Source organism: Stenella coeruleoalba (assembly GCF_951394435.1).
Source record: "Stenella coeruleoalba genome assembly, chromosome: 9".
NCBI classification, from domain to species: domain Eukaryota; kingdom Metazoa; phylum Chordata; class Mammalia; order Artiodactyla; family Delphinidae; genus Stenella; species Stenella coeruleoalba.
Genome location: NC_137155.1, coordinates 62385136 through 62411747, shown reverse-complemented (window position 1 = coordinate 62411747; position 26612 = coordinate 62385136). Strand labels below are relative to the sequence as shown.

At 41.8% G+C, this 26612-nt stretch overlaps 2 protein-coding genes across 3 annotated transcripts in view; one reads left to right on the top strand and one right to left on the bottom strand.

Moving 5' to 3' along the window:
* Positions 1 to 26612, bottom strand: part of BMPER (BMP binding endothelial regulator) — a 263417-nt gene that overhangs the window by 174690 nt on the left and 62115 nt on the right. For both annotated transcript variants that reach the window (XM_079932454.1, XM_079932455.1), the window contains exons 4-6: positions 19159 to 19241; positions 15533 to 15623; positions 11455 to 11537 (exon numbers count right to left, since the gene is read on the bottom strand). In XM_079932454.1, coding sequence (XP_079788580.1) covers positions 11455 to 11537; positions 15533 to 15623; positions 19159 to 19241 — 257 coding nt within the window. The remainder of the gene's footprint in view (positions 1 to 11454; positions 11538 to 15532; positions 15624 to 19158; positions 19242 to 26612) is intronic.
* On the top strand, positions 21591 to 22861 carry LOC307191478 (non-histone chromosomal protein HMG-14-like). The gene is made up of 2 exons (XM_079931613.1): positions 21591 to 22319; positions 22473 to 22861. Exons 1-2 carry the CDS (start codon positions 21936 to 21938, stop codon positions 22623 to 22625), a joined length of 537 nt encoding a protein of 178 aa, XP_079787739.1. The 5' UTR covers positions 21591 to 21935; the 3' UTR covers positions 22626 to 22861.

Here is a 26612-nt window from a genome sequence, read left to right as displayed (position 1 = left end):
ACATATTTCCCACCACTGTCAAGACCAGTCACTCCTGTCACCTACCAATCACATTCCTCAACCCGGATCAGTGAGGAAAAAGCACCCTAGCATCAACACAGCTCCACAACAAAAATGTGTAAGTGTATGAAAAACTCATTTTGTCAAATTAAGGCATGAAAAAAATTAAGATATGGATCAGTATTAATGATGTGGTGAGGGTAATTTTTCATACTCATTTTGAAATTAAAATGTAACTTCTATTATTGAATTTTAGTGCTTAAAGTATAAGCCCAGGATACTCCTTCATAATGAATAACTGATTTTATTGATGTTTGACTACATTATAAATTTACTCTGACCAAAAATGAAACTGGTACCTTTCCCTCCCACTAAAAGAACGTCATGGACAAACTATGGCCTTTCTTTTTATTCACTGTGAGTATAGGGGTTTTTTTTCTTTTGTTTAACTCCAGCAATATTCAGAGGTTTCCAAAGTCCTCGCACAGAACATCTGGAACATAATACTGTTAATCATGATCACATTATCTGATTCTGTTACGTGTATCACGGAGAACAGAAGAAAGGCACTAGAGCAAAAAGAAGCACATAGAATTATGTGATAGATGCGTTTGACACTCGATGTAAGTCCAGGTTGTTTGTACATTTCATGGTGCTCCTTACACAGTAGGTTCACCCTGATCCTGGAAGCCTGTCCCCTTTCCAAAGAGCAAAGTCTGCTTGATATATATTTCCAGCTGGCTCTTCTGAACCACAGCTAGAGAACTTAGGTGGGTTTAGAAAGGATGATTCACTGCTGTGACTCAGTGTAGGCTCAGAGATGGGCTTTAGAAGACAAGGTCGAATGTATGCATTCCCATTCTTCCCCTGTGTGTTTGTGGTCAGGGATCCTCCTATCTTTGGGAGGACCGTGCTGCCTGTGATGTAAATACGTTGCTGCTTACACTAAACAAGTGGTACCATTTAAAATTCCACTCAAAGGGAATGGTGGTAATTGAAGCCATTCACAGGACCACAAAAGCACTGCCACCCTCCAAACTGAACATTCGAATGACATCTAAAAGGTGCCAAAATGTGCAATCAATTCATTCAAAGGATATTTTGTGAATATCTAGCAGTACAGAACTCTGTGACGGTTATTTGAGGAGAGACCAAGCTAGCAATGAAAATGAATTATGCTACTTTACTAAAACAGGCTGCTGTATCGAGATACTGATGAGAATGGAAGAGGGGCAGCTTAAGGAGGACGGGAAATGACAGGGAAAATGGAAGCATGAGGGAAAGGACAAGGGATGGAAGAGTAAAGGGGGTGGGGGGGAGCTATGAAGCAGAAACAAGGAAAGGGACAAAGACAGTAGCAGACCCATAGATACCAGTTTTTTTTTTTAATTAATTTCTCTAGGTAATAATGGACAAAAAGATGAAAAAGTTCAGGAAATATTCTAAGATACTGTAACACTCACATTTTATTCTATTTTACTGACAAAATGGAATATTTCTTGTACAGAACAAACGTATGGACACTGTGGGGGGAAAGCGGCGGGTTGGTAGTGGTAGTGGGATGAATTGGGAGGTTGGAATTGACATACATACACTAATATGTATAAAATAGATAACCAATAAGAACCTGTTGTATAAAAATAAATAAAATTCAAAAAAAATTGGCTATTCCTTTAACATTCACTAATGTTTCCTTTCTCTTCCTCCTACGCCGCAAAAAGACGCATTCTTAGACTTGCTGTCATCCCGTGAGGCCTTGAGGAGTCAGAGCTCACACCACCCCCATGCCCCAGCCTCTTCACACAGCTACTGTGAAGTCTCCTCACCGGTTCCTTTAAAAATGCTTTAGGTTGGAGTCTCTTCCTCTTTAGCTTTATCATAAATCCTTCACGTCACCATGATCATTGAAAGAAAGTAAGTGAATACTGAATGTACTGTCTTCAAAATAGAAATGAAGACCCAGGTAGGAAGGTACAAAGTTCTAGGTCATAGAACTCATTTTCCAGAACATGGATACTCAAATCAGAGAGAGTAAGACTAGTCATTGGGTCAAATATTTACTGTTTCCTACGTGCAAGACACTGTCCTCAAAGATGTGAGGACATGATGCCTGGCCACAAGAAACTGAACACCCAGAACGCAGAAGGAGGACAGGTAGGAAGGGATGGGCGCAAGAGCCCCAGTGGAAGATCAGGACTGGAAAGCAGGAGGGGCCCTCGCACTCTGAGCCAAGAGAGAAAGGGATGCCTGAGAAGACAGAGAGGTGGGAGGCTACAGGGCCACAGGCAGGGAAGAGCCACTGTAGAAACTCAAAGAGTAATTTCCCTTTAGTGTGGAGGCAGGTCCAAGTCACCGTCTCACAACGAAGGAGTCAGAGATAGGAAGAGAGGAGCGTAAGCAAAGAAAAGTCTTGGACCAATTAAACTGAGGAGCTGACAGTGTTGACTCACTTTTTTCTTAGTTAATATGTCTGGATCGAGATTTGAGGAGAAAAGATTGGAAGAAGACATGGGATTTCAGCAAACTCTGTCATTATCCAATGTGCCACATACACACTAAGATCAAACTGCACACACGGCACTTTTTTCAGCATTTTTAAAAAACACACCTTAACGTAAACAGCAGAAGGTTATTATCCTTCATACACAGACTGCGATAGAACTTTAACCACTGAACAGAAAAATGAGAAAAACGCACAATTTACAGAAGAAACACAGTTGGCTAATAAACATGAAAGACGCTCAATTTCAGAAGAAAGCGTTAATGAAAACAAGATTCTCAAATGGAAAAACAGTTTTGGTGCAGGAAGATATACACCTAGGTACTGCTGGAGAGGACATTAGGACATGACTTATATGAGGTATTTTAGCAACACACACACACACACACATACACCTTAAAATGTTTGTATCCTTGACCCACCAATTATACATCTATGAGTTTAGTCCAAGGAAATAATCAGATAAACAAGGAAAGATTAATTTTCGAAGATGTTTGTTATACTATTCATAATAGTGCAAACTGAAAACAAGGTTCATTTTTAATTCCACAAAAACCATTAAATAAATCATAGTATACTGATGAAATATTATGCAGCTAATAAAAGTTATTTTTCAATGACTTTTGTGTGTGTGTGTGTGTGTGTGTGTGATACGCAGGCCTCTCACTGTTGTGGCCTCTCCCATTGCGGAGCACAGGCTCCGGACGCGCAGGCTCAGCAGCCATGGCTCACGAACCCAACCGCTCCGCAGCATGTGGGATCTTCCCGGACAGGGGCACGAACCTGTGTCCCCTGTATCGGCAGGCGGACTCTCAACCACTGCGCCACCAGGGAAGCCCTCAATGACTTTTTAATGAAACAGAGATATGTTCACAATATGTTAAATGAAAATAACCAGAATGCAAAACTGCATACAGAAGGTGATCCTACCTAGTTATATTACTATATGTAAATATGAAAAAAAAAAAAGGGTTGGAAGGAAATATATCAAATCATATTAACAGTGGTTTCCTTTGAGTTGTAAAATTATTTCTATTTTTCAATACACTTGGACTTTTTATAATATATAGCATATAGTTGGCACATTATCACATACTGGGCACACACACAAAAAATGTTACAGGATGGTTTGATTTGGGCTTATTTTTAATAAATACACCCAAGTCAATAGATTGTAATTGTCTGGAAAGAAAAAGTGAATCTCCTTCATCTTTGAGCACTCAATACCTAATACACTATCTAACACACAGCAGACACTCAATCACTGTTAAATTAAAAAATAACTGGCTGGCTCTGAAGACAAGTGATGGATGAAAAGATGGAAGAATGAATGGTTGGAAAGTTCTTCAGTCCTTAGTAAAATCGGTATTTTTCCTGGGACTTTTAGGAGATGAAAGAGGTTCATCATGTGACAGACCTTGAAGAGAGTAAAAGCAAGAGGAAAAAATTCCAAGGAATGATCTTTGCAAAGATACGATGAGATGAGATTTAATCCATGGAGCTTGTTTTTCTACCAACTCTCAATACCCATTCCAAACTTCACTCAAATTTCTAAATGTATCTGCTTCTTAGATGGACAGGAGAAAGCAACTGCTCAAAAGCAATTACACAGTTGTCCCTCTACTAGGAGGATTCTACTAGGAGGATGAATTTACATTCACAGAACTACTGAAACTCATGTCTAGCTGAACCCAATTCCTCTATATAATCTCCAAAGAGATTGATGCTTAAACTCCATCAGTGACTATTACAAGGAATAGACAGGCCCCACCAGATTAACATTTATTTCTATCCACCTTTGGAAGCGGAAGCACTGAGCATGGCTCTATCCCAGCAACTATCACATTCTCTTTGTACAGTCATAATTTCTTGGCAAAGAGATGCACACTATAGCTCACAGTGTCTCCATCCTCCAACTGGTGTGAGGGTAACAGATACGTGTTCATCATTCACTCTGCCATCATTGTGACATATACTCAGGCTGAAGGCCCAAGGCTGGAATCTGGTATGGGTTTAAACTTGCTGAGACTTGTGAACTTCAGAGAAAGGAAATGTAATTCACATTTGCATTGTATTAATATCCCTTGCACCAAAACTGGAGTTCTCTGTAGATGCTCACATCACCATTATTACTCCCTCAAAATATCTGGTTGCTCTTCATTCCATAGATTCAAATGGCACGTCCCACTTTCAAATGTCTACAAACAACCATACATAGTATCTCAAAATGACACTGGTTGGTGGCAGGGAGAGGGTAGATGGGATAGGAATGACATGTGACTTTATACTCAGGCAGTTCAGGATTTCAATTCTTATTAACTTTTTGACCTCAGGCAAGCTATTAAAATTCTCAAATCTCAGTTGCTTCGTCAAAAAAAAAAAAATGGGGCTAATGCCACCTAGGTTACAGGACAATCTTGAAAATTAACATTAAAGCACTGTATGTATCTGGCACAGAGTATACACTCAGTAAAAGCAGCTACTATTATCAGTTAATTCCTCTATAAATAAATCATTTGTTGATCTCTTTTCAAACTGTGTGTTTTCCTATATATGCTCAAATGTCATACATGAAATTTCCTTTCCAACTTTTTCCCTATTAGGCTCATTTTTCAGATGGTGGCTCCCTATGTAGAAAAATAACTTTACAGGATGCTTCAACTATAAACTATATAAAGCAATAAGCATAAGGAACCTTAGAAGCCACAAAAAATAAAGATATATACGGGGATTAAAATTCAGGGCTTGGCCTGAAAATACATGAGACAGGGCTGAAACGGGATTTAAAATATACAACAGTTATTCCCAATATTTTTAACATCAAAAAGTTAAGCCTCCTGTTGATTTCAGAAACTTACTGAAAGTACTCAACTAGTAACACAGATAACTCAACCAGACTCATGAAGGCTTTAGGACAAGCCTTGAAGCTCCCACCTCGTTAGTTTCCACCAATTCTAAACTAGTATATCATGAAAATTGCCCAATCCAAATCAAGTCCTTACATTAAAAACTCACCTTAATGCAGACCCCCACAAGGAACCTCACAAATATCCTACCTTTGTCCTCTTCCTTCCAAGATATTATTTTAAGGCTCCACCAAGGTAATCATCGATGACCACAGGAAGCAATAAAGTCAGCTTTGCCTTCTTTTGGTGCTATGTTCAAGAAGCAAGAATTTGACACCCCTATAACAAATAGCTGTACATTTATGGAGTCACCCTGAAGGGAATGGCATTACAGTAGACCTTCCAATAGAAGGCTGACAGAGAAATCACAATTGCTCAGATTCATCCTAACATAAAACCCCAAGATTCCGGACCTCATGGTCTAACCAAACACAGTCAGAGCACCAGCCACTTCTCTAAGCAAGTTGGAGACCCCTCCTAGTGGCCAAGTGCTATCCAGCCCTTAAGGAAAAGCCCTTTTTTTTTTTCAATTGACTGTTCAAAACCAAGACCTTTTTGTCCTCAGAGTGATGGTACAACCACAGTGCAAAATGGAACACTGCAGCAATTACATCAATATTTCAGACTAGTTTTGGAAACTACTCCGAAGGTTTTTGGCCCACACTGCTTAGAAAAACTGCCCACATTGATCTAATTCACTCGATAATTGCTCAGTTCTCCAATTTATTGCCCGGATGTGGCCAAATTTCTCCCCATGGACAGGGAAGATATAATGATAGTCTATCACTAAAATGCGCCAAATTGCACAAATTACCAAAAGTAAGGCAGAGGCCGTGTGAGAGGATTCAGGCATGGAGGGTCCCAAGTTCCCATGTCAGAGGAGCAGCGGTGTGGCTGGTAACATGTAACTTGGATTGCCCCGGCATTATGTGACCACAGAAATGACGAGCTGTCCCACTGTGTCCTATTACAGGGAAGCTGGACAGACTGGAGCAGGGAGAGGTAGGACACATCTCCCCATATTTCAGGGCAAGGTCAACTCTGAGAGTAGAGAATTACAGTCTCTTTTCAAAGCTCGGCCACAGCGAGTGGCCCCGGTCACTGGCAGGTGCTTCCGGCCACTGCATCCTCCTGCTGCCATGAGGAGTGTGAATCTTTGAGGCTTAGACAACACTTTTCAAACAAGACATCCTCAGGGAAGTCATCCACATTCCATTCAAAGCAATTTATAGTAAGTACTACAGCGGCTGAACATAAACCCATCTTCCCTTCAGAAATGGAAAAGACGAAATATGCAGGGGGGAGATATCGTAGCAGAGGGGAGAGAGAGGCAGTGGGGAAAGAAAGGGAAATCAAAGTCAGCATTCATTCGTTCCTGAATTCAGCAATTATTATGAAGATCCATTAGGCACCAAGCACTAAAGATACAAAAGTTACCATTTTACCCTCACAGAGTTAAATAAAATCATCACACACACATACACGTAATTACAAATCATTTTAAATGTTTAGGAAGTAAAGTATGGGTTGCTCTAAAGGGTTTAGCAACAGGACCTGATCTGGTCTTGGGGGCCAGAACAAGCTTCTGGAAAGATAGAATGTTTGAGCTTCCAAGTGCAGGATGAGCGGGCGTTACCTAGGTATGCGGCACCAGACGATGGAGCAAAAAGGAGAGAAGAAAGAAAAAGCAGCCTAGGTAAAGGCCATGAGATATTAGACCAGGGCTCCTCAAACTTTATTTGTTAGAGGAATCTTCTAGAAATCTCCCTAAACTGTAGATTTCAATTCTGGGTCTGGGGTAGGGCCCAAGCTTCTGCATTTCCGACAAGCTCTCTGGTGAGGCCAACACTGCTGGCTGGGTGCACGCTTTGTGTAGCAAGGATCCGGAAGATCTGCCCAGAGGCCAGAGCAGGGAGAACGAGGAAGGGTCAGTGATGAGGCCAGAGAGTTTGGCAGAGGTCGGGACCACACCAGGCTGTGCAGAGCATCTTAAGGAATCTGGTCTAAGAGGAATGGGAACCATGAAGATCTGCATTTCCTTTGTTCTCTCCAAGTGACCTTGCTAGGAGTTTCATTTTCCCTGGGAGACAGCACTTTGCAGTATCTAAAGTGTAAGTGAGAGCAAAGGTGTTTATGGACTTCAGGGGTTCTAAGAGCCAATAAAGTACAGCTTCTTCATCACAGACAGCCCATTAACAAGCCATGTTTATTAGTAAAAATCCTCAGAACTGAATAAGCCTTTGTCAGCAAAAGTGATCTTGGCCGGTTAATTTGGCTGGTTTTGCAGACTGAGGACTTGGCACTCTTTTTAGAGTGTCCTATGCCTCTGTGGGCTTCCCTGCCTTCAGTAAGCAATTTCCAAGGATGTGGAGCCCACAGGGTTCTTAAAATAGTTTGGTAAAAGAGAACACAAACACCTCTCGTTGGCACTTTGGTCTTTAGCCTTACAAGCCTGAAGACATTGGCTTTTCCAGAAACGTCTGTGCCAACTGCCACCAGCCTGTGCCCTGAAAATTTGATGAACAAAGGCACAGAGAACTGTTTGCTGTTCAGTTAGGCAGGTCATACAAGCTCAAGCTTAAACGAGGTAGAAGCAGCTGAGTGCTTTTAACCAATTGCTCGATATACTTTATAAACTCTTCTTTGCTTCTGCCATAGGAAAAAAGCATCTTCTTTCGTTTTTAAAATGAACACAGGACATGAGGAATGCACTCTGCTATGACTCAGACAACTCTAAGGAACAGCTAAAGGAACTCAAGCGTTTGCCACCCTGATTAGTACCAGCTCTACGGAGAATTCATTCTCTTGACTCTGTCATTATTTATAATAGGTAAATGGGGATGATACAGTTTGACAAGTGATAGTGAAGCACCACATTTTCTATATGAATTATGATGTTACTCTCACCTAAGACTCAGAGAAGCTCTGCTTCTGTAACGGGTAAGAGCGAGTGGTTATGAAATCCTCTCCAGATAATCTCCAAACATTAGCATGTTCTGAACTGCCTGGAATGCTGTATATACTACCCTGACCTAAAGCAAGGATGTAAAATCATGCATAAGGCATTTGTTCCATCATCCAAGGAATCCATCTCAATCAGATGAAGTGTCTTTCTGGTGGTCTGCCTGTGTCACCGCATCCCAAAAACATGGGTAGACAGATTTTCACAAATTTAGAGAGTGTAACAAAGGGGGCTAGAGGTACAATACAATTTTCATGGTGTATATAATATCTACTTGAGAGGGGGTTACCTTGAAGAGTTGGCAGTTCATCCATCAGAGATGGGTAATAGACACTAGAGATGCTTTACACATCATGACTCCATGGGGTATGCTCCAAGGCAAACAGTAATCTAATGAGAATGGACTATCTATCTAACAATAACTATTCTCCCAGGCAAGAAGGGCAAGAAGGAGCTGGCCAGCTTTAAAGGGCAGAATTGTCACAGTTTGGAAGGAAAGAGATTACTGGCTTTAGGGTACTCCATCACAAGACAGAGATACGAAAGCAAGAGAAGAGTGCTAGCTAGCATCGCTGAGCGCCCACAGTGCTGAGCACAGAGGTGAGCAGATGAGTGTAAGAAGACGTGCCTCCCTCCCTGATGGAGTACACAGTCTAACACAGAACAGGAAAATAATCCAGTAGCCGTGCTACAATGGGGCAAGTGCTCACCTGGAAGTGTGTGTGTGCGTGTGTGCTGCGTGTGCATGTGAGGGAAAGATGGCACGTAAGCCAGCCAGTGAGAGCCATGAGCCTCAGGAATACAAATGAGAAAACAGTTGCTGCTTCTGCCTGGAGGGATGGGGTGGTCAGGGAGTTATCAGTGGTGATAACTGACTTTGAAAGGCCAAGCACTAACCAGGTGAAGGAGGAAAAGGGATTCCAGACAGGGGCAGTGGCATGAGCAAAGAAGAGGAGGCATAAGAAAATAATGGGTTCAGGAAAAAGCTAGTGATCCAGTGTTCTACAGACGTGCGTATACCTAAACGGGTACATGTATGTACCTATACACATTCATATTCAGAGATATAAAAATATTGATGTCTGTGTATGTACCTATACACATTCACATTCAGAGATATAAAAATACGGGTGTCCGTGTTTGTGTGCACATATATGTACACATATACATACACATATATGTTGTAGCCCACTGTTGCTACCCACCCACCTCCTCACACTCTCACGCACTCCAAGCCTCACAGGGCCAGAGCCAGACCGCACATTTGCAATATTGCCTTCTAAACAAACATCTGCCCCGTTGCCACTCTCAGGACAGGGCCATTTGCTGCTAAAACATTATCTCTTTTATGAGTGTACTACATCAAAAGATCGCAAAATAAAAGCATATTAAAAACCAATTTATATTAATAACAAGCTGCAAAAAAGAAAGCTTAGGCCTCAAATTTTTGTATTCACGAAAAGAAAAACTGCTCTTATGACCCTCCCGATACCCAAGCCAACTCACAAATGTCCTGTCCCCAAGCAAGAGCTCCACAGTCCCTTCTCCCTGTGCTAGTAACTCACAGACTGACGTCAGGGACACAGTCAACACCATTAGCTGCCCCTTACATGCTGAGGGTGGCAACGTGGAGAACTAGAAAGAATAGAGGATTAGGAATATAGGAATGTAGAAGATTAGAATATAGGGATATAGAAAATAATGTAGAATATAGGTCTGGAGGAACTCACGAAGCAGGAAAGCTTAGGCAAGCAACCACACCTTTGGATTTTTCTTTCTCCAGCTGAAAATGAAAGCAGGACTTGCAGGGGCCTGAACTTGGCCCTCCAGTGTGTTTCGATCAGCGCACAATGTGTTTAAAAACACACGGAATCTGAATACCTTGAGTGCATTTGAGTATGTGACTATAGATAGATACAGATATAGATATAAATATCTTCTCTCTCTTTCCCTCTCTCCTTCCCTCCCCTCCTTGCTTTCTTCCTTCCCCTTGCAAAAACCATCACCCTTGGTCATGTTTACTTTAATGTGGACCCTCTAGGTTGTGTATGCATATGTGCTATAGGATGGGGGAAATATTTTGGAAAAGACATGTAGAGAAATGACAAATACTATGATTTATGATGATCCACATATGATTCTGCTTTGGTGAAATTAGGATGCTGAAGTTCCCTATGTATTTTTTTAATATTCTGAGATGAGTACTGTATGTTCTTTATTACAAAAGATTAAAAGCTTAAAAAATATATGGTTGTACTAACTCCCTACTGTAAATAGCTTGGAGCAGCGGTTTAAGGCTAGAGTCCCTATCATCACCATCACCACCATCACCACCAATGAGTTTACTCCAAATCTAAAAGACATTAATAAAAAAGATCTCTTTAAAATTATAAAATTAAAATTATTACCCCAAATTCCTTTTTGCATTCCTGAGCACTCTGAAGATATGAATTACAAATCAACAATGCCTAGAAAGGCAAGTCTCTGGTTTTGTCTCACTAATCCCTTCTCCGCCCTGAATCCATGGTTTAGAGGCATTTCCTCCCGTCCGTTCCCCTCAACATAATTGACCAATCCTCAGATCAGCTTCTCTCCATCTGCTTCCCATTTGACTGCACTAAAGAACTCAACAGCTGCCTAAGCAAGAAGCTTCTCGGGCACGAAGAACAGAGAATCCGTGTCTTCCCAAAAAAGAATATAGGTGGAGGGAATCAGCCTCTCTCCCTCACTCTTTAGACCAGTGGTTGTCAATCAGTCTTCCAAGACACACATGACAATGTCGGCAGACATTGTTGCTTGTCCCAACTGAGGGGAGGAGTGCTCCTAAACTCCAATGGCAGAGGCCAGGGATGCTGCTAAACATCCTACAATGCGCAGGGCAGCTGCCACCACAAAGAACTACCCAGCCCAGAAAGTTAACACCGCCAAGGCTGAGAACCCCGCCTTAGGGTGATGAGCTTTTCCCTTGGTTCCACATCAGGAGGGAGAGGAGGAGAGACCATAAGGAGACCTAGGGCTGCTCTTGGTGAGTCCCAGCCACAATTAACCAGAAGGAACGCCCTTGGAACATCCAGGGCAGTACTTACAGCACAGGAACACTTGATACATTTGTCTCCTTCTGGCTGAAATTCCTCCCCTTCTCGGTACTGCACCCCCTCAAACACACAGCCTAGAAAGCAAAGAAGAATTTCAATTTAGGGCAGCACCTTGATTCAGCTCGACACTATCCTTCTATCCACTGCACATCCATCCCCACCTTCACCCCTGCCTAGCACAGTGTCCTCTTCAACCAGAGAACAAGAATGCTTCATGGTAAAATGATAGATAGATAGGTAGATAGGTAGATAGATAGATAGATATAATATAGATATAAAATTTTATATATATATATATATATATATATGGAATACCAAAGATTGACATGGGTCCAGAAACCCGAAGATACTAGAAAGCAAATAAGACGTTGGAAGCCAGGTCAGCCTAAGCAGCATCAGTGCAGGGTTCTGAGCCCTGCAGAGCCTGAGGAGCTCACCAGGACTACCCTAACCACAGCCAGGGAACCAAATCCCAGAGGGGTCAGAAGAGGCAAAGAGAAGGTCAAGCAACAGAAGTCATGGATGAGCTAAGGAGCAAATGACACGAAGAGCTGCCACTTGGAGCGGCAGAAGTGCCCCCAGCCTCTATCAGACCCTTCACACCCCTGATCTCACTCCATCTTCAGTGAGCCTACAAAGCACAAACTCTTATCACTGTCCCCACAGATGAGGAAAACATGGCCTAAAGAGAGAAAGCAACTCACTCAGCTGGGCAGGTGGCAGAGCTGGGATGTGAACTCAGCTCTGACCCACTGGCCACACCATACAGAAGGGCAGGCACCAAGAGAAGAAAGGACAGAGGCAAGGCTGGAGGTGCCACACAGGTTCTCAGCCCCACCCTACGTGCTGCTAAAGGGCCTAAGATGCCCCCACTAAGCTTGGCTAAATATAGGATCAAAAGCCCAGGAGGTGCCTCCTATTCAGAAAGACGACCAGGTCCCTGCTGTATTCTCAAGTGATCTCACAGGCGACTGGAAGCACAGGCTAGCCAGCAACCCTGTGTCACATGGGCCACGGGAGGACCGTCAGCTAATGGCAAATCCACTTCCCTCAGGACTGTCATCACGAGGTACTTTGCCAGAATAGCTGAGGTCACTTTCCACATAGCAGACAGTGCTGGAAGCAGCACTTCCAATGGGTGAAACTCAGCAAAAGGGGCTCTTGTGAAAGACTGACTCATGTCCCTGAGAGTAGGTATTCAAGGCCTGTCCAATGAAGTCATCAACAGAACCCACCAAACTCTCAAAGCAGCTGGTTCCTGACAAAGGGAACATCTGAACATATGAGCATTGCCCATAACCACCCGACCTGGCCACTAGACCTATTCATTTTAAAGCTAGATATGGAGCCCTTTGTTCAACTGAAAGACACGGGGACAAATGCTACTGAAGCTGAATGGCTGAGTGAACTGTGGCTTTAAGGTCTTTCTGATGCCCACACCCAGAGCCAGTCAGTCATCAGCTACCTCCTGCTATTCCCTTTGATGCAGGGAGACTTGCTAAGCTTGGGACCCTCCCAGTGGCTCTATCTCAGCACCATTAATAATGGCAGGTGCCCAGTCGTCTCTTTTCAAAGGACACTTCCAACAAAGGGTCTCCAATGCTTTCATATATGTTTGCACCACTGGTTCTGTCATACGGATTGCCAGACAGGTTAACTGCACAATCTACATTTGACAATTTAAATAAGGAAATTTTAAATGAAAATTGCACGCAAACTGTTCCCATCACGACCCAACCTCCTTGAGCAAAGAGTCAGATGAAAAGGAAGGAGCAGACAACCAAAAATGCCCTGAAATCTGTTTCAGGAAGAAACTGACCACAAGCTGTATGTGTTTGTCATTATGTGGAATACCATTCCATGATCAATGACAGATGCCAGTCCTTCTGAATTACAAGGATAATACCCCAAGGCTTCACTTAACTGTCCCTATCTAGACTTGGCTGAGGGCTCCTTCCCAAGACACAGCATAATGCATTCTGGATGTGGCCTCTTCTGAGTCTTCTGATTTGCATCCCAAAAGTTGGCCTTTGAAATTAAGGAGAGAGAGTAAAGTTGATTCTTGACCCCATAACCAAGGGCACAGCGCCTGCCCAGGTGTCAGGGGGCTGGTGTATAGCACTGGCAAGCTAACTTTTAAAGATCTGCCTCCTAGGGCATCTGGACCCAAGTTGAAAAATTATCACAGTGTGGGGATAGGGGGAGGTAGTGCAGTATGGGGCCCAAGAAAGAAAAGGGGCCAGACCCCAAGCCCACCTTTAGCCCTTACTCACTCCTGGGCATTGGGCAGGTACTTATACTCACTGAGTCAAATTTCTTCCTGGATGAACTACAGACAGTACTTCATCCCTCACTGGGATGGTGGTGGGGACTTAGCATTATAATATACGCAATCACGGAGCTCAGCCTTTCCTTCCTCGGAACGCAACTCAAAAACAAAGTGAGAGAAGCAACTGCTCAAATATGATAACTTCAACTGCTGAAATAAATTCACTCTGCTGTTTGTATATGCACACTTTCAAAGGCAGACTAAAAATATGACTATCTCCTAAGTGAGAAGGAATATTATATATGCCAAGTTGATTCTATATCAATAAAGCAACAGTCTGCTCAACAGAACTGAATTAATACTTAAGAGCTTCGATACCTTTTAAATCTCTATGGAATATAAAATTTGCTCTGTTATCAATCTCAAGCTTGGCTGTGTACAGAAATTTTCTGGGAGGCCTGAGTGTCGCCCTCAGAGATTCTGATGGAATTGGTCTGGGAGGCAGCCTGGGTATCAAGATTTATTTTTTAAATCTTCCCAGGTGATTTCCATGTGCAGACTAGAGTATCAGTGAGCTAACATAATAAAGATCCCTTAGGCATTTTAGAGGATGGTTACATGATGTAAAGCATTCAGTGCATTCAGAGGGGAAAAGTACTCAAGCAAACTGTGTGTGATAGATACAAAATAAGTGAATTATGGAAAGAATTATTTTACTTTCAACTGGTTTCTGGCCTTCACATAAGCTTATCCAATAATACAAGCTTCACAGAAATCCCAGTGTGAAAAGGAAGTTTGGCTCAATAAAGACTGTCCAGGGAACTCAGAAAGGTTAGAAGTAGTGGAGAGAGACTGTCCTTATTGTCATTCAAAGATGAGGGAAGGCTGGACTGGAAGGGCCCCGGTCTGCACACATGGCAGAGTGTGTGGAGGGGAAGAGACCAAGAGCTTATCTTCACAAAGCATCCCATGGCGATGCCTTCACCAATTCCCGGGGAGGTTCGCAGTACAGAAGGCCCTTTGGAGATCAAAAGCAAAGAGAAGTCGTTGTGAGTATGGCCTCCAGTGAGGAAAAGCACGCAGAGTAAAACCCAAAATGCAGAACATCTGTCGAAGAGCATGGGCCAGAGGCTTAAGGGATCAGAAAAAAATCTCTCACCTCAAAATCCCCAGGCTGGTACCTAAGGGCAAGAGAAGATGCAGGCGGCCTTTGTAATCCTGTGCAGAAAAGTAAGAGGAAACACCCCACCCACTGGAAAGGAAAGATCCCTTTGCTGTCAGCTAGGCCGTGGGACCCTCTAAAAAGACAGTGGGTCCCACTCACTGCGCCACGCCGAAAACTGAGACCAGCAAAGCCCTAACTAAATCATCTTAGGGACACAGCTCTCGGTGTTCAGAAAACATCTGGTCGCCTCATCACCAAGGCGAGCTCTGGCCAAGGTATTGCAATATGAAGCAGTAAAAAGACATTTCTGGAAGTAAGCGAAAGCCACAGCCTTTCCTTCCAAAATAAGCGTTACCTGTGGCCCTGTGGAGTGGAAAGCAGGCCTCCGGAGCCTGAAGCATCCTTGCCAAGACCTACAGCACGTTGCAGTCATCCCGGACACGCCAGAGTCCAACCGGACACTTCTAAGAAAAGGAGTTTGCTCTCCTAACCCATTAGGTACACAGACGTAAAGTGAGAAAAATTCCAGGCAGGAGTGGGGAAAATCATGCATTCCTGTGAGAACCCAGAGGGATTTCAACAGTGTTGTACTATACCAGGGAGCCTCGCCGCCTTCCCCTTCCTGAGAATGTTACCTGGACAAGTGGGGCAGCATTTTCCCAGATGCTTGGAAGGGTTTTTACAATGAACGACACATCGCACCTCAGACTCTGTGACAACGCCTTCCTGAAAAACAGAACACCGCAAGGAAAGTCAGCCGAGAATTCCCACTGAGGACTTACTTTTGGAAAGTAATCAACTTAGTAGGAGAAGAATTCAAACACAAAAAGTGCAAAGGTGGGATGGGTGTCAGGTGCAGAGATATATGGCACAAATGAAGTCTGATGGCCCCAGCTCGCCCCATCTCAAAGTGCAAATCCTGTACCTGTTCTATTCCCTGTTCTAGTTCTTTCTCTTTGACTCTAATTTCCTTTCTTTCTTCCTCCCTCCCTCCCTGTCTCTCTCTTTCCTCCTTCCTTTCTTTCTTTCTTCCTTCCTTTCTTTCTCTTTCTGTCTTTCTTTCTTTCTTCCTTCCTTCTTTCCTTCAGTCCTTCCTTTCTTTTAAATCTAGTATTTAAAACCTCCATGCTGTCAGTCAGTAGCTAACAGAGTCTAGCTGTTCATTCACAATTGTTTTAAGTTTTCAACACTGACTATATTTTCTGTAATTGTTATTGCACTTTAAGCCATTAATTATAAGGCAGAGTACAAACATAATATTCCAGACTGGCATCTGGAGACCTAAATCCTCACCACCCTTCCAGGAATAACTAGACACCAGCTCTGCAATCTTAGAAATTTCTCTGGGCCTCGCAGACAGTGTGTCTGTCAGTCATCAGATGAAGAGATTACATAAAACTATTTTAACGTTCATATTATGTTCTGTCAAAATAAACACTTTTGGTCTTAATAATGAAATCAAGGGACTCATTTGCAAACTGATCTTGGGACTCTAGTATTTTAATGTCGATTAAAACATTTTTTTAATTAATTTTCAGAGTTGGTCTTTGAGGGATTTTTCTCTATATTCTCTACCCATTTTATAAAATGGATTTGTATGTTTGTTTGTTTGTTTAATTTTGTTTTCAGGGGAGTGGTAACGAAAGCTAAAAAACTATGTAACAATTTGACGACTAGATAATTTTCTTCATCGTTTCTGCTACCATATCATCTCAATCCAACAAGGAAGGTTATATCCTAACTGCCTTCATATCTGTCAGACCTGAGGCTTCCACTACCAGGGGAATTTATTGTGGTCTATATCACATTTGTGAAGGAAAAAAAATGCCAAAATACCAGCAACATACAACATCAAAAAAGGAACTGGGCTTTAGTTATGTAACTGAAGCAATGCAAAAAGCCCAGGATCAATTTCCCTTTAGTATCTGCAATCCAGATGGAGGATTCAGGTTACTTCCCAGCATGAATTTCCTGTCTCTGATCTTCAAATTTTCCTCTTCCAGTAAGACACTAAAAGTGGAAAATAAAGGTAAATTTTCCACCATCAGAACTCCTTCAGTACGAAGACATAAGAAATAAGTTGGATTTCAACTCAAATGGAAATAAACCAGATCATTAGACTAGCTGTTATCTGTCTGGTATCTAGTTGTACCCAGTACTTGTAGGCTCAGCCAGAAGTGTTTTAAATGACAGTGTTGCTTATTCTTACGACCACCCTATGAGGTAGTACTATCTCATTTTATGGGTGATGAAAATGTGGTCTAGAGAGGTTAAGTAACAAGTTATGTGAATGGCAATGCCCATATTTTACTCACTACACTATACTCTCTCTTCTGTTACTGATTCTACACCCTGAGAAGAGAAGATCTTGGAGAGAGAGGTTGCAATTGTGTCACTGTGCAGAGGAGGATCTTAAAGGAAGACTTCCCTGATGGGTACCAGTAAATGGTCATTTCCTGCATTGAGATGAAGTCTCCTTCCCTAAAGAAGGAAGAAAGTAAGCAAGAGTGGGAAGGTACCAGCTGAGCAGAGGAGCAGCTTTTTGTAACTACCTTAACAGAAGTTTGCTTTTATGGTTATTGAGCGAAATAATATTTTGAAACTAGCTAACAGGGCGTAGGCAAAGTATTATAAAAGGAAAAAAATTAAAAGGCAAAGTTCATTCCTGGTAGCTAACGTCCCCTTTCTGAACTCCAGTCTATAGTTCAGCATTTCCTCACTCCCAGGGATGTTGGTCTTTAAGATCTCTTCCGGTAATAATTCGATATTCCTGCAACATTCTCTCTGGCCGCTGGTGAATGGCTAGTGACCAAAGCCGATATTCACAATTGATGAAGCCTTGATGTGTTATTCAGTCAACAGAATATTCCCTCCCAGATAATAGTTTCCATTTAATTTAAACAAAGCCTTCATCCAAAGGCAGCAAAATTCACCACTGGTCCATGCAACTGGAAGACTGTCAAGACTTCTGACTACTGTATAAAAATGTTACACTACACTCCAAAAGGCATGCAATCATCTTGTTTGAAAGACAGTGTAACCATGGCTTTCGGAGTGTCCCTCTCAAAGACTGGAAATCACGTCGGTCAAGAAGCATGGTGGGGATGGGGTGATGCAAATTTCAGAATGAATGTGGGCTTTTCATGTTATTAAAAGTCATTGCTGTCATTATTTTGTTCCATAAAGCTGATTGCATGTATAACTCAGGGTAAAAATTCAACAAATATTTATTGAGTCAATTAATCTATTATTCATATCTGTTCTAACTACTGCTTATTTTCATAAATAATTTAGATTACTACATAAATAAACTGAACATTTAACTGAACAAGTAACTGAAGATCTTACGAGTGAACATGCCCACTGTGGGCTTATGCAAAGAACATGATTACATAAAATTTAGATTTCAATAAACTAAACGTCAATATACTTGCGATAAGATCAGAGAGAAATATGCATTATTATACTAACCTTGGTTCTCCTTTAAATGCAAAAGTATACCCTTGAACAGTGAAATGAGACTGGGGGAAAATGATTTAACAGTATCTTCTCTACAGAGAAAAATTTTTAAATTATGTCAAAATTAGATGATCATTTTTTTAACAGAGTATTTCTTTAAAGAAAAGGAATTAGACAATTTCAATTCTTCATTTCCCCTTTGGTTTATCTTGCCTGTTTAAGACCTGTAACGATTAGAGCCACAGGGAAACAGTTCTCTTTGCAGAGTTCAGCAAGCACCAGGCACAGTGGGCTCCCTAGGATCCAAACTGGTGGTTCTTAAATTTGTTGCGTTGAAATCACTGAGGTTACAATGTACTAATTGCTTTGATTTAACACAGTCTGCAGACTGGCTCCTGCTCAAAATGTTTCTAAATCAAAAAAAGGGAAACATATATCCTCTAACAATACCTCTTTCTGCTAATAAGAATTTGTGTTTTGCAAAGCTGACTCACAGGAAGACATGAATTTTCCCCAAGGACATATGCATCTTCTCAGAGTTTTTCCAGGCACAGTTTAACAATGGTGAACAATTCTGCTATGCGTTTCTGGAAGCAAGTCCCATGCAATATCTATCCTGTAACTGTCTTGTTATGGTGACTGTCACAATAAATTTGGACAAGGATACAGTTGGTTTTTCATTTGTTTCTCATTTTTGTTTTGCTTTTTTCTTTGGAGTTTTGTTCTGTGATATCGGAAAAGGTTTTCTGAAGAGGACTTTATGGATTTCTTCTCACTGGAGAGTAAAATAGATGGACTTTACCTGGCACTGGCGCAGGACACAGGCTTCAGCAGGACTCTGCCATTTGAAGGAGCTGTTATAGGTACTTCCTTCATAGGTACAACCTAGACGAAACACAGAAGCAGGAAGAAAGGCCAAGAATGAATGTGGGTTTCCTTTATCTTTGAAGCAAAAGAAGTTATGTCTTCTAAGCCAGAACTAGCGATCATAGGAACCACCATGCTCCTTGGCTATTTTCCTCCAAACACAACTAAGACTGCTGAATATCCACTAGCTTTCGCTTACATTAATTCTTTGACTACTGAAAAGATTAACCTCACAGACTATATTTTCAAATAGAAAACCACTGATTGATGAACTCTCTTGGCCAAAATGCATAACCTCGTGACTTTATTTATGCCTAGTCAAGTATGAGGAGGACCAGGGCTCAAAACACCACTGTGAAAGGGGACTTTACACAACACTACATGAACTTAAGATTGCTGAAGGTCAAGAGGGAAATGTAAAACATGGTAAGAAATAAAAGCAAAAAATTAAAATATAGGAAATGACTGCAAAATTCTACACCCATCTAAGACTCCTGACAAGCTACTACTGTCTTCAACAGATGAAACCTTCCAAGCCTTGCCTCCAAGCTCTAAGAGCTATGATTTCATATTTCACTTTGATTTTACTTTTAGGTGTGAACTAGATTAAGGAAATCTGAAACTAACAATATATGGATTATCACATGTTAATTCACTAGCCAAAACAGAAGTCATGCTTATTCATTGGCAAAAACAGAAGTCAAAGGCCAGAGATTCTCAGAAAAGGAAACAAGTTTAAGTCTCTGTAGAGAAAGAGCCAAAGAAATAATGATGCAAGGATCACAACCTAGATCTTGAATTAGTTTGCCCAAATAACATCCTCCACCTTGTGAGTTACATTTTCCGGGAAGATGCACCTGGCTATGCCACTAGTAATTGCACAATAGATTATTAGGAGCACACCAGGCAAATGGAATTTACCAATTATAGCCCAACTGCTTAGCCCAAGGAGTACAGCAGCAGGAACAGACACATGGGATAATGCAGAAATAAAAGGGCCTGCCCCTCTGTACCAGTGACTGACTTCTGCCAAGCCAATCAACCTCAATTCCCATCAGTTTTTCTTGTCCAAGATACAAAGAGGAGACTCACCTCCTTCTCTGAATTCTTTTAGATACTGCAGTGGTAATAAAAAAACAAAACAAAACAAAACAAAAAAACAACCTCAATACAAACAGAAAAATAAAGGACTTAAGATTTCAATAGATGTTTTCATAAACTTGGAACCATGATTTGAATTCCCAGAGAATTATGAATGACTGAAAAGAGCTCAGTAATACTCTTCTCTCTAGTTCCTACAAATCAAATTACTAAAGTACACAGCTGATTGGAACCATATTAGGAAATGCTTTCACTCTATATTTTTTAATTTCCTTTGCATGAAGTGTTACAGCGATAAAATGTTCAACCACAGGAACGCCTAGCACACTACAAATACTTACGCCAAACCCAGAATGAACACAGTAAATTTTCAACAATGAAAACAAGTATAAAATAATTTGGGCTAGCATAAATCTTACGGAACAAACGCACTTACAAAAGACGTGCCATGCGCATGTCTGATCCACTACCACAGACTTACTCGGTTAATAAATAACTTGTTCCGAGAGATGGAGGTGGGGAAATCAGAAGACCAAATCCAATTCATGTTAAGTCCAAGTAAATATGAAATGCCTGCCAAGTCTGCCAGTGGAGTTTCCAAATATGTTATATATTTTCAGCCTCTGGATTAAAAAAAAAAACTGAAAGAAAGAGTGATTTTTATGCTGCTAATAGGGCAGGCAAAGAGCTTGCCTTTTTTACTTTGAAGGAGGAAGTACACTACAAGCCCATATAGACCAGGCAGGAACTGCAGGCCAAGAGACTGTTCCCAGACAATGCCAGGCCATGTGCAAAGGGCTTCCAGGAGTAGGGCAGACCTCTCTGGATTATTCCACCCAAAATGGGGTAAAAGGTATTGGCACCAGTGGTCCACAATGCAGGGAACCCAGCAATGTTTTCTGCTTCAAATAACTCAACTGGAAGGCTGGCTCCTCCACCACAGTTTAACATATAAAGACCCAGGTCAAATTATGATGAGCTTCATTGCTTAACTGCCCTTGTTGACACGTCAGTCTACCACACCTGAGTCCATATAATAGATTTTCCCAAATGCCGGATGAGTCTGAATGAATGAATAGACTCAAAAATATAGGCGTTAACCTCTTTCAAAAGTATAATCCATACCTTACCTACGCTCAACAGCATTGATTGGTTTTGGAGACTCCAACAGACAAAGCATCCTAGTAGATTTCATATGTAAGGGATTCTTGGGGATAAGATAATTTCAGAAAGGACATTTTCACTGCTCTTTGGGTTCATGTTCTAAGATAAACATCTTAATGCAAGACACTAACATGAGCTGTGTGAAGACTCACACATACACACAATCAAAGGGAACCTCAGATTTACTCCAGACTTACTTCTTATTCTCTGTAAGGCAAATTTCTTTATAATAAAATCTATTTACCACCAATTTTATGCTGTTAATAGGGCAGACAGGCAATATCTTGTCCCTCTTTTCATTGAAACTCCAGAGGAGGAATATATTAAATAACTACTATTGGCCAGGGTAGAAAAAGAGGCAAAGCAAATTCTCCATCATACATTGAGGCAGTGTTTCTCAAACCATCTCTAGTGAAAGGTTTGTTCTGCTTTTATTTTTCCAATACAATGTGGGCCAATACTTTCATAAAATATAATAGTGAGCAGCTCGGGCGTTGGGAGGAGCGGCAGCGGCCAGGCAGCCCAGCTTCGCGAAGGCTCTCGGCGTGCCGCGGCCCGCAGGCACCCAGCACGCACCTGGCACGCGCCCACCCCGCCGCCACAATGCCCAAGAGGAAGGTCAGCTCCGCCAAGGGGGTGGTGAACGAGGAGCCCAAGAGGAGATCGGCGAGGTTGTCAGCTAAACCGGCTCCTGCAAAAGTGGAAAGGAAGCCAAAAAAGGCGGCAGGAAAGGATAAATCTTCTGACAAAAAAGTGCAAACAAAAGGGAAAAGGGGGGCTTCCCTGGTGGCGCAGTGGTTGAGAGTCCGCCTGCCGATACAGGGGACACCGGTTTGTGCCCTGGTCCGGGAAGATCCCACATGCCGCGGAGCGGCTGGGCCCATGAGCCATGGCCTCTGAGCCTGCGCGTCTGGAGCCTGTGCTCCGCAACAGGAGAGGCCACAACAGTGAGAGGCCCGCGTACTGCCAAAAAAAAAAAAAAAAAAAAAAAAAGGGAAAAGGGGAGCAAAGGGAAAACAGGCTGAAGTGGCTAACCAAGAGACTAAAGAAGACTTACCTGCAGAAAATGGAGAAACTAAAAATGAGAAGAGCCCAGCTTCTGATGAAGCAGGAGAGAAAGAAGCCAAGTCTGATTAATATCACACACCTGGTCCTATCAGTAGTCCCTGTTTCCCTTCTGTACAACCCAGAGGAATATTTTTATCAACTATTTTGTAAATGCAAGTTTTTTAGTAGCTCTAGAAACATTTTTAAAAAGGAAGGAATCCCACCTCATCCCATTTTTTAAGTGTAAATGCTTTTTTTTAAGAGGTGAAATCATTTGCTGGTTGTTTATTTTTTGGTACAACCAGAAAATAGTGGGATATTGAATATGGGAGGTTTGATTGTCTTGGGTGTCAGCTTAACATTCCACAGATGGAGGGTAGCTTTTCTATCCTATAATACAAAGCACACTAAATGGCAGTTTGGAGTCAGTTGTGCATTTAATGTCTTAAACACTTTAAATTACTTCTCTTCCCACGTTGTTTTTGGTAGAATTGTCTCCTAAAGCAAACCACTCACCCCTTGATCTTGGCTCTCCTGGGCAGAATTTTGTGCACTCTGTAACATCTTTGGTGGTGGTAATCCAGTTCTTCTAGTAACTGTTAATGTGCTGTGAACAACTGACAATTTGAGTATGTAGTGTATATGATATTAAATTGTGAATCAGTGGGACTTACAATGTAACAGCATATCAATATTTGAAGATATTGGTACCTGATATCCTGTGAAGGAAAATTTGCCCCCAAATTTTAAGCTGGAAAGTCACTGGAATAACTGTTCAGAAAAGAATCACAACTATATGATTTTTTAGGTTTTTGGTATGTATGTTGAGAATTGTGTACAAATTGAAATGTCTGTGCACTGATCCTCAAAACCACCAATAAAATCTCAATTATGAAAGGATTTCTTGAAGCACATGAAAAAATATATATATATAATAGGACTTCGCTGGTGGTGCAGTGGTTAAGAATCCACCTGCCAATGCAGGGTACATGGGTTTGATCCCTGGTCTGGGAAGATCCTACATGCCTAGGAGCAACTAAGCCTGTGCGCCACAACTACTGAGCCTATGCTCTGGAGCCCGTGAGCCACAACTACTGAGCCCGTGAGCCACAACTACTGAAGGCCACATGCCTAGAGCCCGTGGTCCGCAACGAGAAGCCACCACAATGAGAAGCCCACGCACCGCAACGAAGAGTAGCCCCCCACCCACGCGCAGCAACGAAGACCCAACGCAGCCAAAAGTAAATAAATAAATTTATAAAATAATAGATTACTATAAAAATTAAATTTAAAAGATTAAGGCAAAATATAAATTATTATTATTATATGTAACAGGTATAGAATTACTTTGTAGAATCATGATAAACATTTCTAGTTGCTTACTCTCCGATTCTGTACTTTTCTCATTGTAGACCCGCACCGTCGTTTCTGGACCATTAGTGACCTGCAGAGCACATTTTGGGTTGCACTGCATTGAGGGATGTGTCATGGGGTGGAGGAGCAACCCAAAGAAGCAATCAAAAGATTTCAATCTTAGATATTTAGAACTAGAAGCAAACTTGCAGATAATCTACTTTCTCTCTTTCATTTACACATAAGAAAATTTGCACAAAAAAGATTAAAGTGGCTTACTCAAAGTTAGAAGGCATTTGGTGTGAAACTAACACTAGAACCTGGTCCTGTATGAAATCCTCATTTTCACATACAGGTCTAAATTGGCAGAATTATTTGGACACTTTCTAATTCATAATATACTTTGCATTGAGGACTTCATGGCCCGGGGCGGGGGTGGGGGGGGGGGGAATCAACTCTGTCCTTATAAAATTAAATGATAGCAGATCCAGGAACTAAATGGAAAAGTGGGTAAGCTGGGCAGGCAGGGAAATGGTTAGGCAACCAGTAAAGTCACTTTTCCTTTATCTTTAAATATTTTTAAATAAACTTTCGACAAGGCAATTTATAAACATTCATTAGTTTTCTTCGGGTGATAAAAAGCTTTTTAGATTCCACGAGCATCATGAAAACCATCCATACTGTAGCAGGAAGAAGTGATTATTTTCTGGTTAAATCACTGTAATATATTTAAACCAGCAGCTCTCAATCTAGAGTGATTTTGCCTTCTCCCTCCAATTCCCCACCCAGAAGAGTTTTTGTAATGTTGGGAGATATTTTCAGATGTCACAGGTCGGGAATAAAGATGCTTACATGTCTCTAGTTCACAGAGGCCAGGGGTGCTGCTAAACACTCCACAATGCGCAACAAAGAATCAATCAGCTCACAATGTCAACTGTGCCAAGGCTGGGAAACCTTGAGCTAAACCATCATATGTAGCCACAAATGATTCTTCTATACAAAACTAAAATAATACAAAAACAAGCCTAAACTAGCTACACGCCATTTGTACATTTATTTCAGCTTTTTATATTAAATATCTTCAGGGTGGGGAAGAATTTCAGAGCACTTTTTTAAACAGACACTCCTGCAGAGACGCTTGGCCTAGTTAACTAGTCAACTGGTCAACTCGGCAATGGAAACAGGAAGCACACAAACAAATTGAATCCACAATTAAGCAATAAAACTCACTTTTCCTATTAGCTGTGACCTTTTTCAGCAGCCACATTATGCCAAGGGAGACAGAATACTACACATTTTCATCATTCTGTTGTTAAAATAGCTGTTAAAAATCATCAGGACCATAAAAAAGATAGCATTGGCCATCTAATGAGCCTTAGCTCCACCCAGTCTCACCCTTCTAGTCTTAATCCTCTCTTTTTTCAAGTTAACATTTAGCCTAAGAGCAGAGAACTGCATCTTATCGTTACCAATAACTTAACCCCTGGCACCCAAGGGCCTCACAACATGGCCCCAACCTACCTTTCCAGTGTTTTCCCTTCATTCCTGCAACTCCATCTAGGTCCCAGGGGTTATCCACCTTTCCCTGATCCTAATGAACTCGAATACTTCTTTAAATACGTTCAAGTTCTTCAAGGCTATCCGGCTTCTGCCTCTATCATCTCACTGAAACGTCACTCTCTTGGGCTGCAGCTGCCTACACGTGCCCAATCCAAGGGGACAGTCAACCTTTATCTTATTATCTTATAAGACTTCTCTGTGGCAAGCTGACCACATTTTCCTTTTTCCATCACTCCCCCCCGCAACCCTGCTCCCTCCTCCCCCCACTTTCCAGATGTTCTCTTCCAATTATCTTTCCATTCCCTCCACTCCTGCCTCAACTAAGCTGCTGGTTGTTCCTCACCTGGACTATTACAACAGGCTCACTGCTTCTGGCTGGGATAGGGTCCTTTTTCAGGCATCCTCCTGCACTGCTACCAGTGTGCGCTCTTTCAAATCCAGGTCTTATTATCTCATTCACATACCTGAACTCTATCAATGACTGATGGTTCTCAACCCAGCTGAAGTGTATACTGGTACCTATCCCCAAGTTCTCTTCTCTAGACCAGTAGGATCAGAGTCTCTGGTGGTAGGAAGTGGAAGAGGAATCTAATGTGCAGCCAGGATGGAAAACCACTGAACTTTACTATAAAATTCAAACTTCTTAACGTATACAACTCTCAGGTCTGGCCTTGACTCACTTATTTATTCTCTTTGCTGCTGCTCCCAAACTCCCCACACTGCAGACATGCTGCACTTAGAATTCTCCCAAATATGGCCGGATAATCTCATCCTATGATTTCGCAAATGCTGGTCCCGTCTTGAAAAACCCAGATCTCCTCCATTCCCTCCAACTCCATCATCCCCACAAGGACACAAAGGTCACCCAGGCTCTCCTTCTTTGCCTGGCTAACTCCTCTTTCAAGATTCAACTCAAGGTCACAGCCTCTAGGAAGCCTTCTTGGAAACTTCCCCACTGAGGGTGTGCTCTTGTGCTCCTACTCCAAGAAGACTTGTCCTTTCAAACACCTATTCTAGGTCATTTACAATACTTTGTGTGTAGCAAGTACTTAATCAATGTTTCATTTCATTAATAATAAATAGTAAGCACCAATATTTGCAGCTATTCCTGCAAAACACAGGGAAAAAGAAATGGAGAAAGAATGACATTCCTTGGACGTCCTG

Coding starts and splice junctions, on each gene's coding strand:
- LOC307191478 (XM_079931613.1), top strand. CDS start 21,936: ATGTGGGCCAATACTTTCATAAAATATAATAGTGAGCAGCTCGGGCGT. Junction 22,320..22,472: donor TGCCGATACAGGGGACACCG/GTTTGTGCCCTG, acceptor AAAAAAAAAAAA/AAAAAAAAAGGGAAAAGGGG.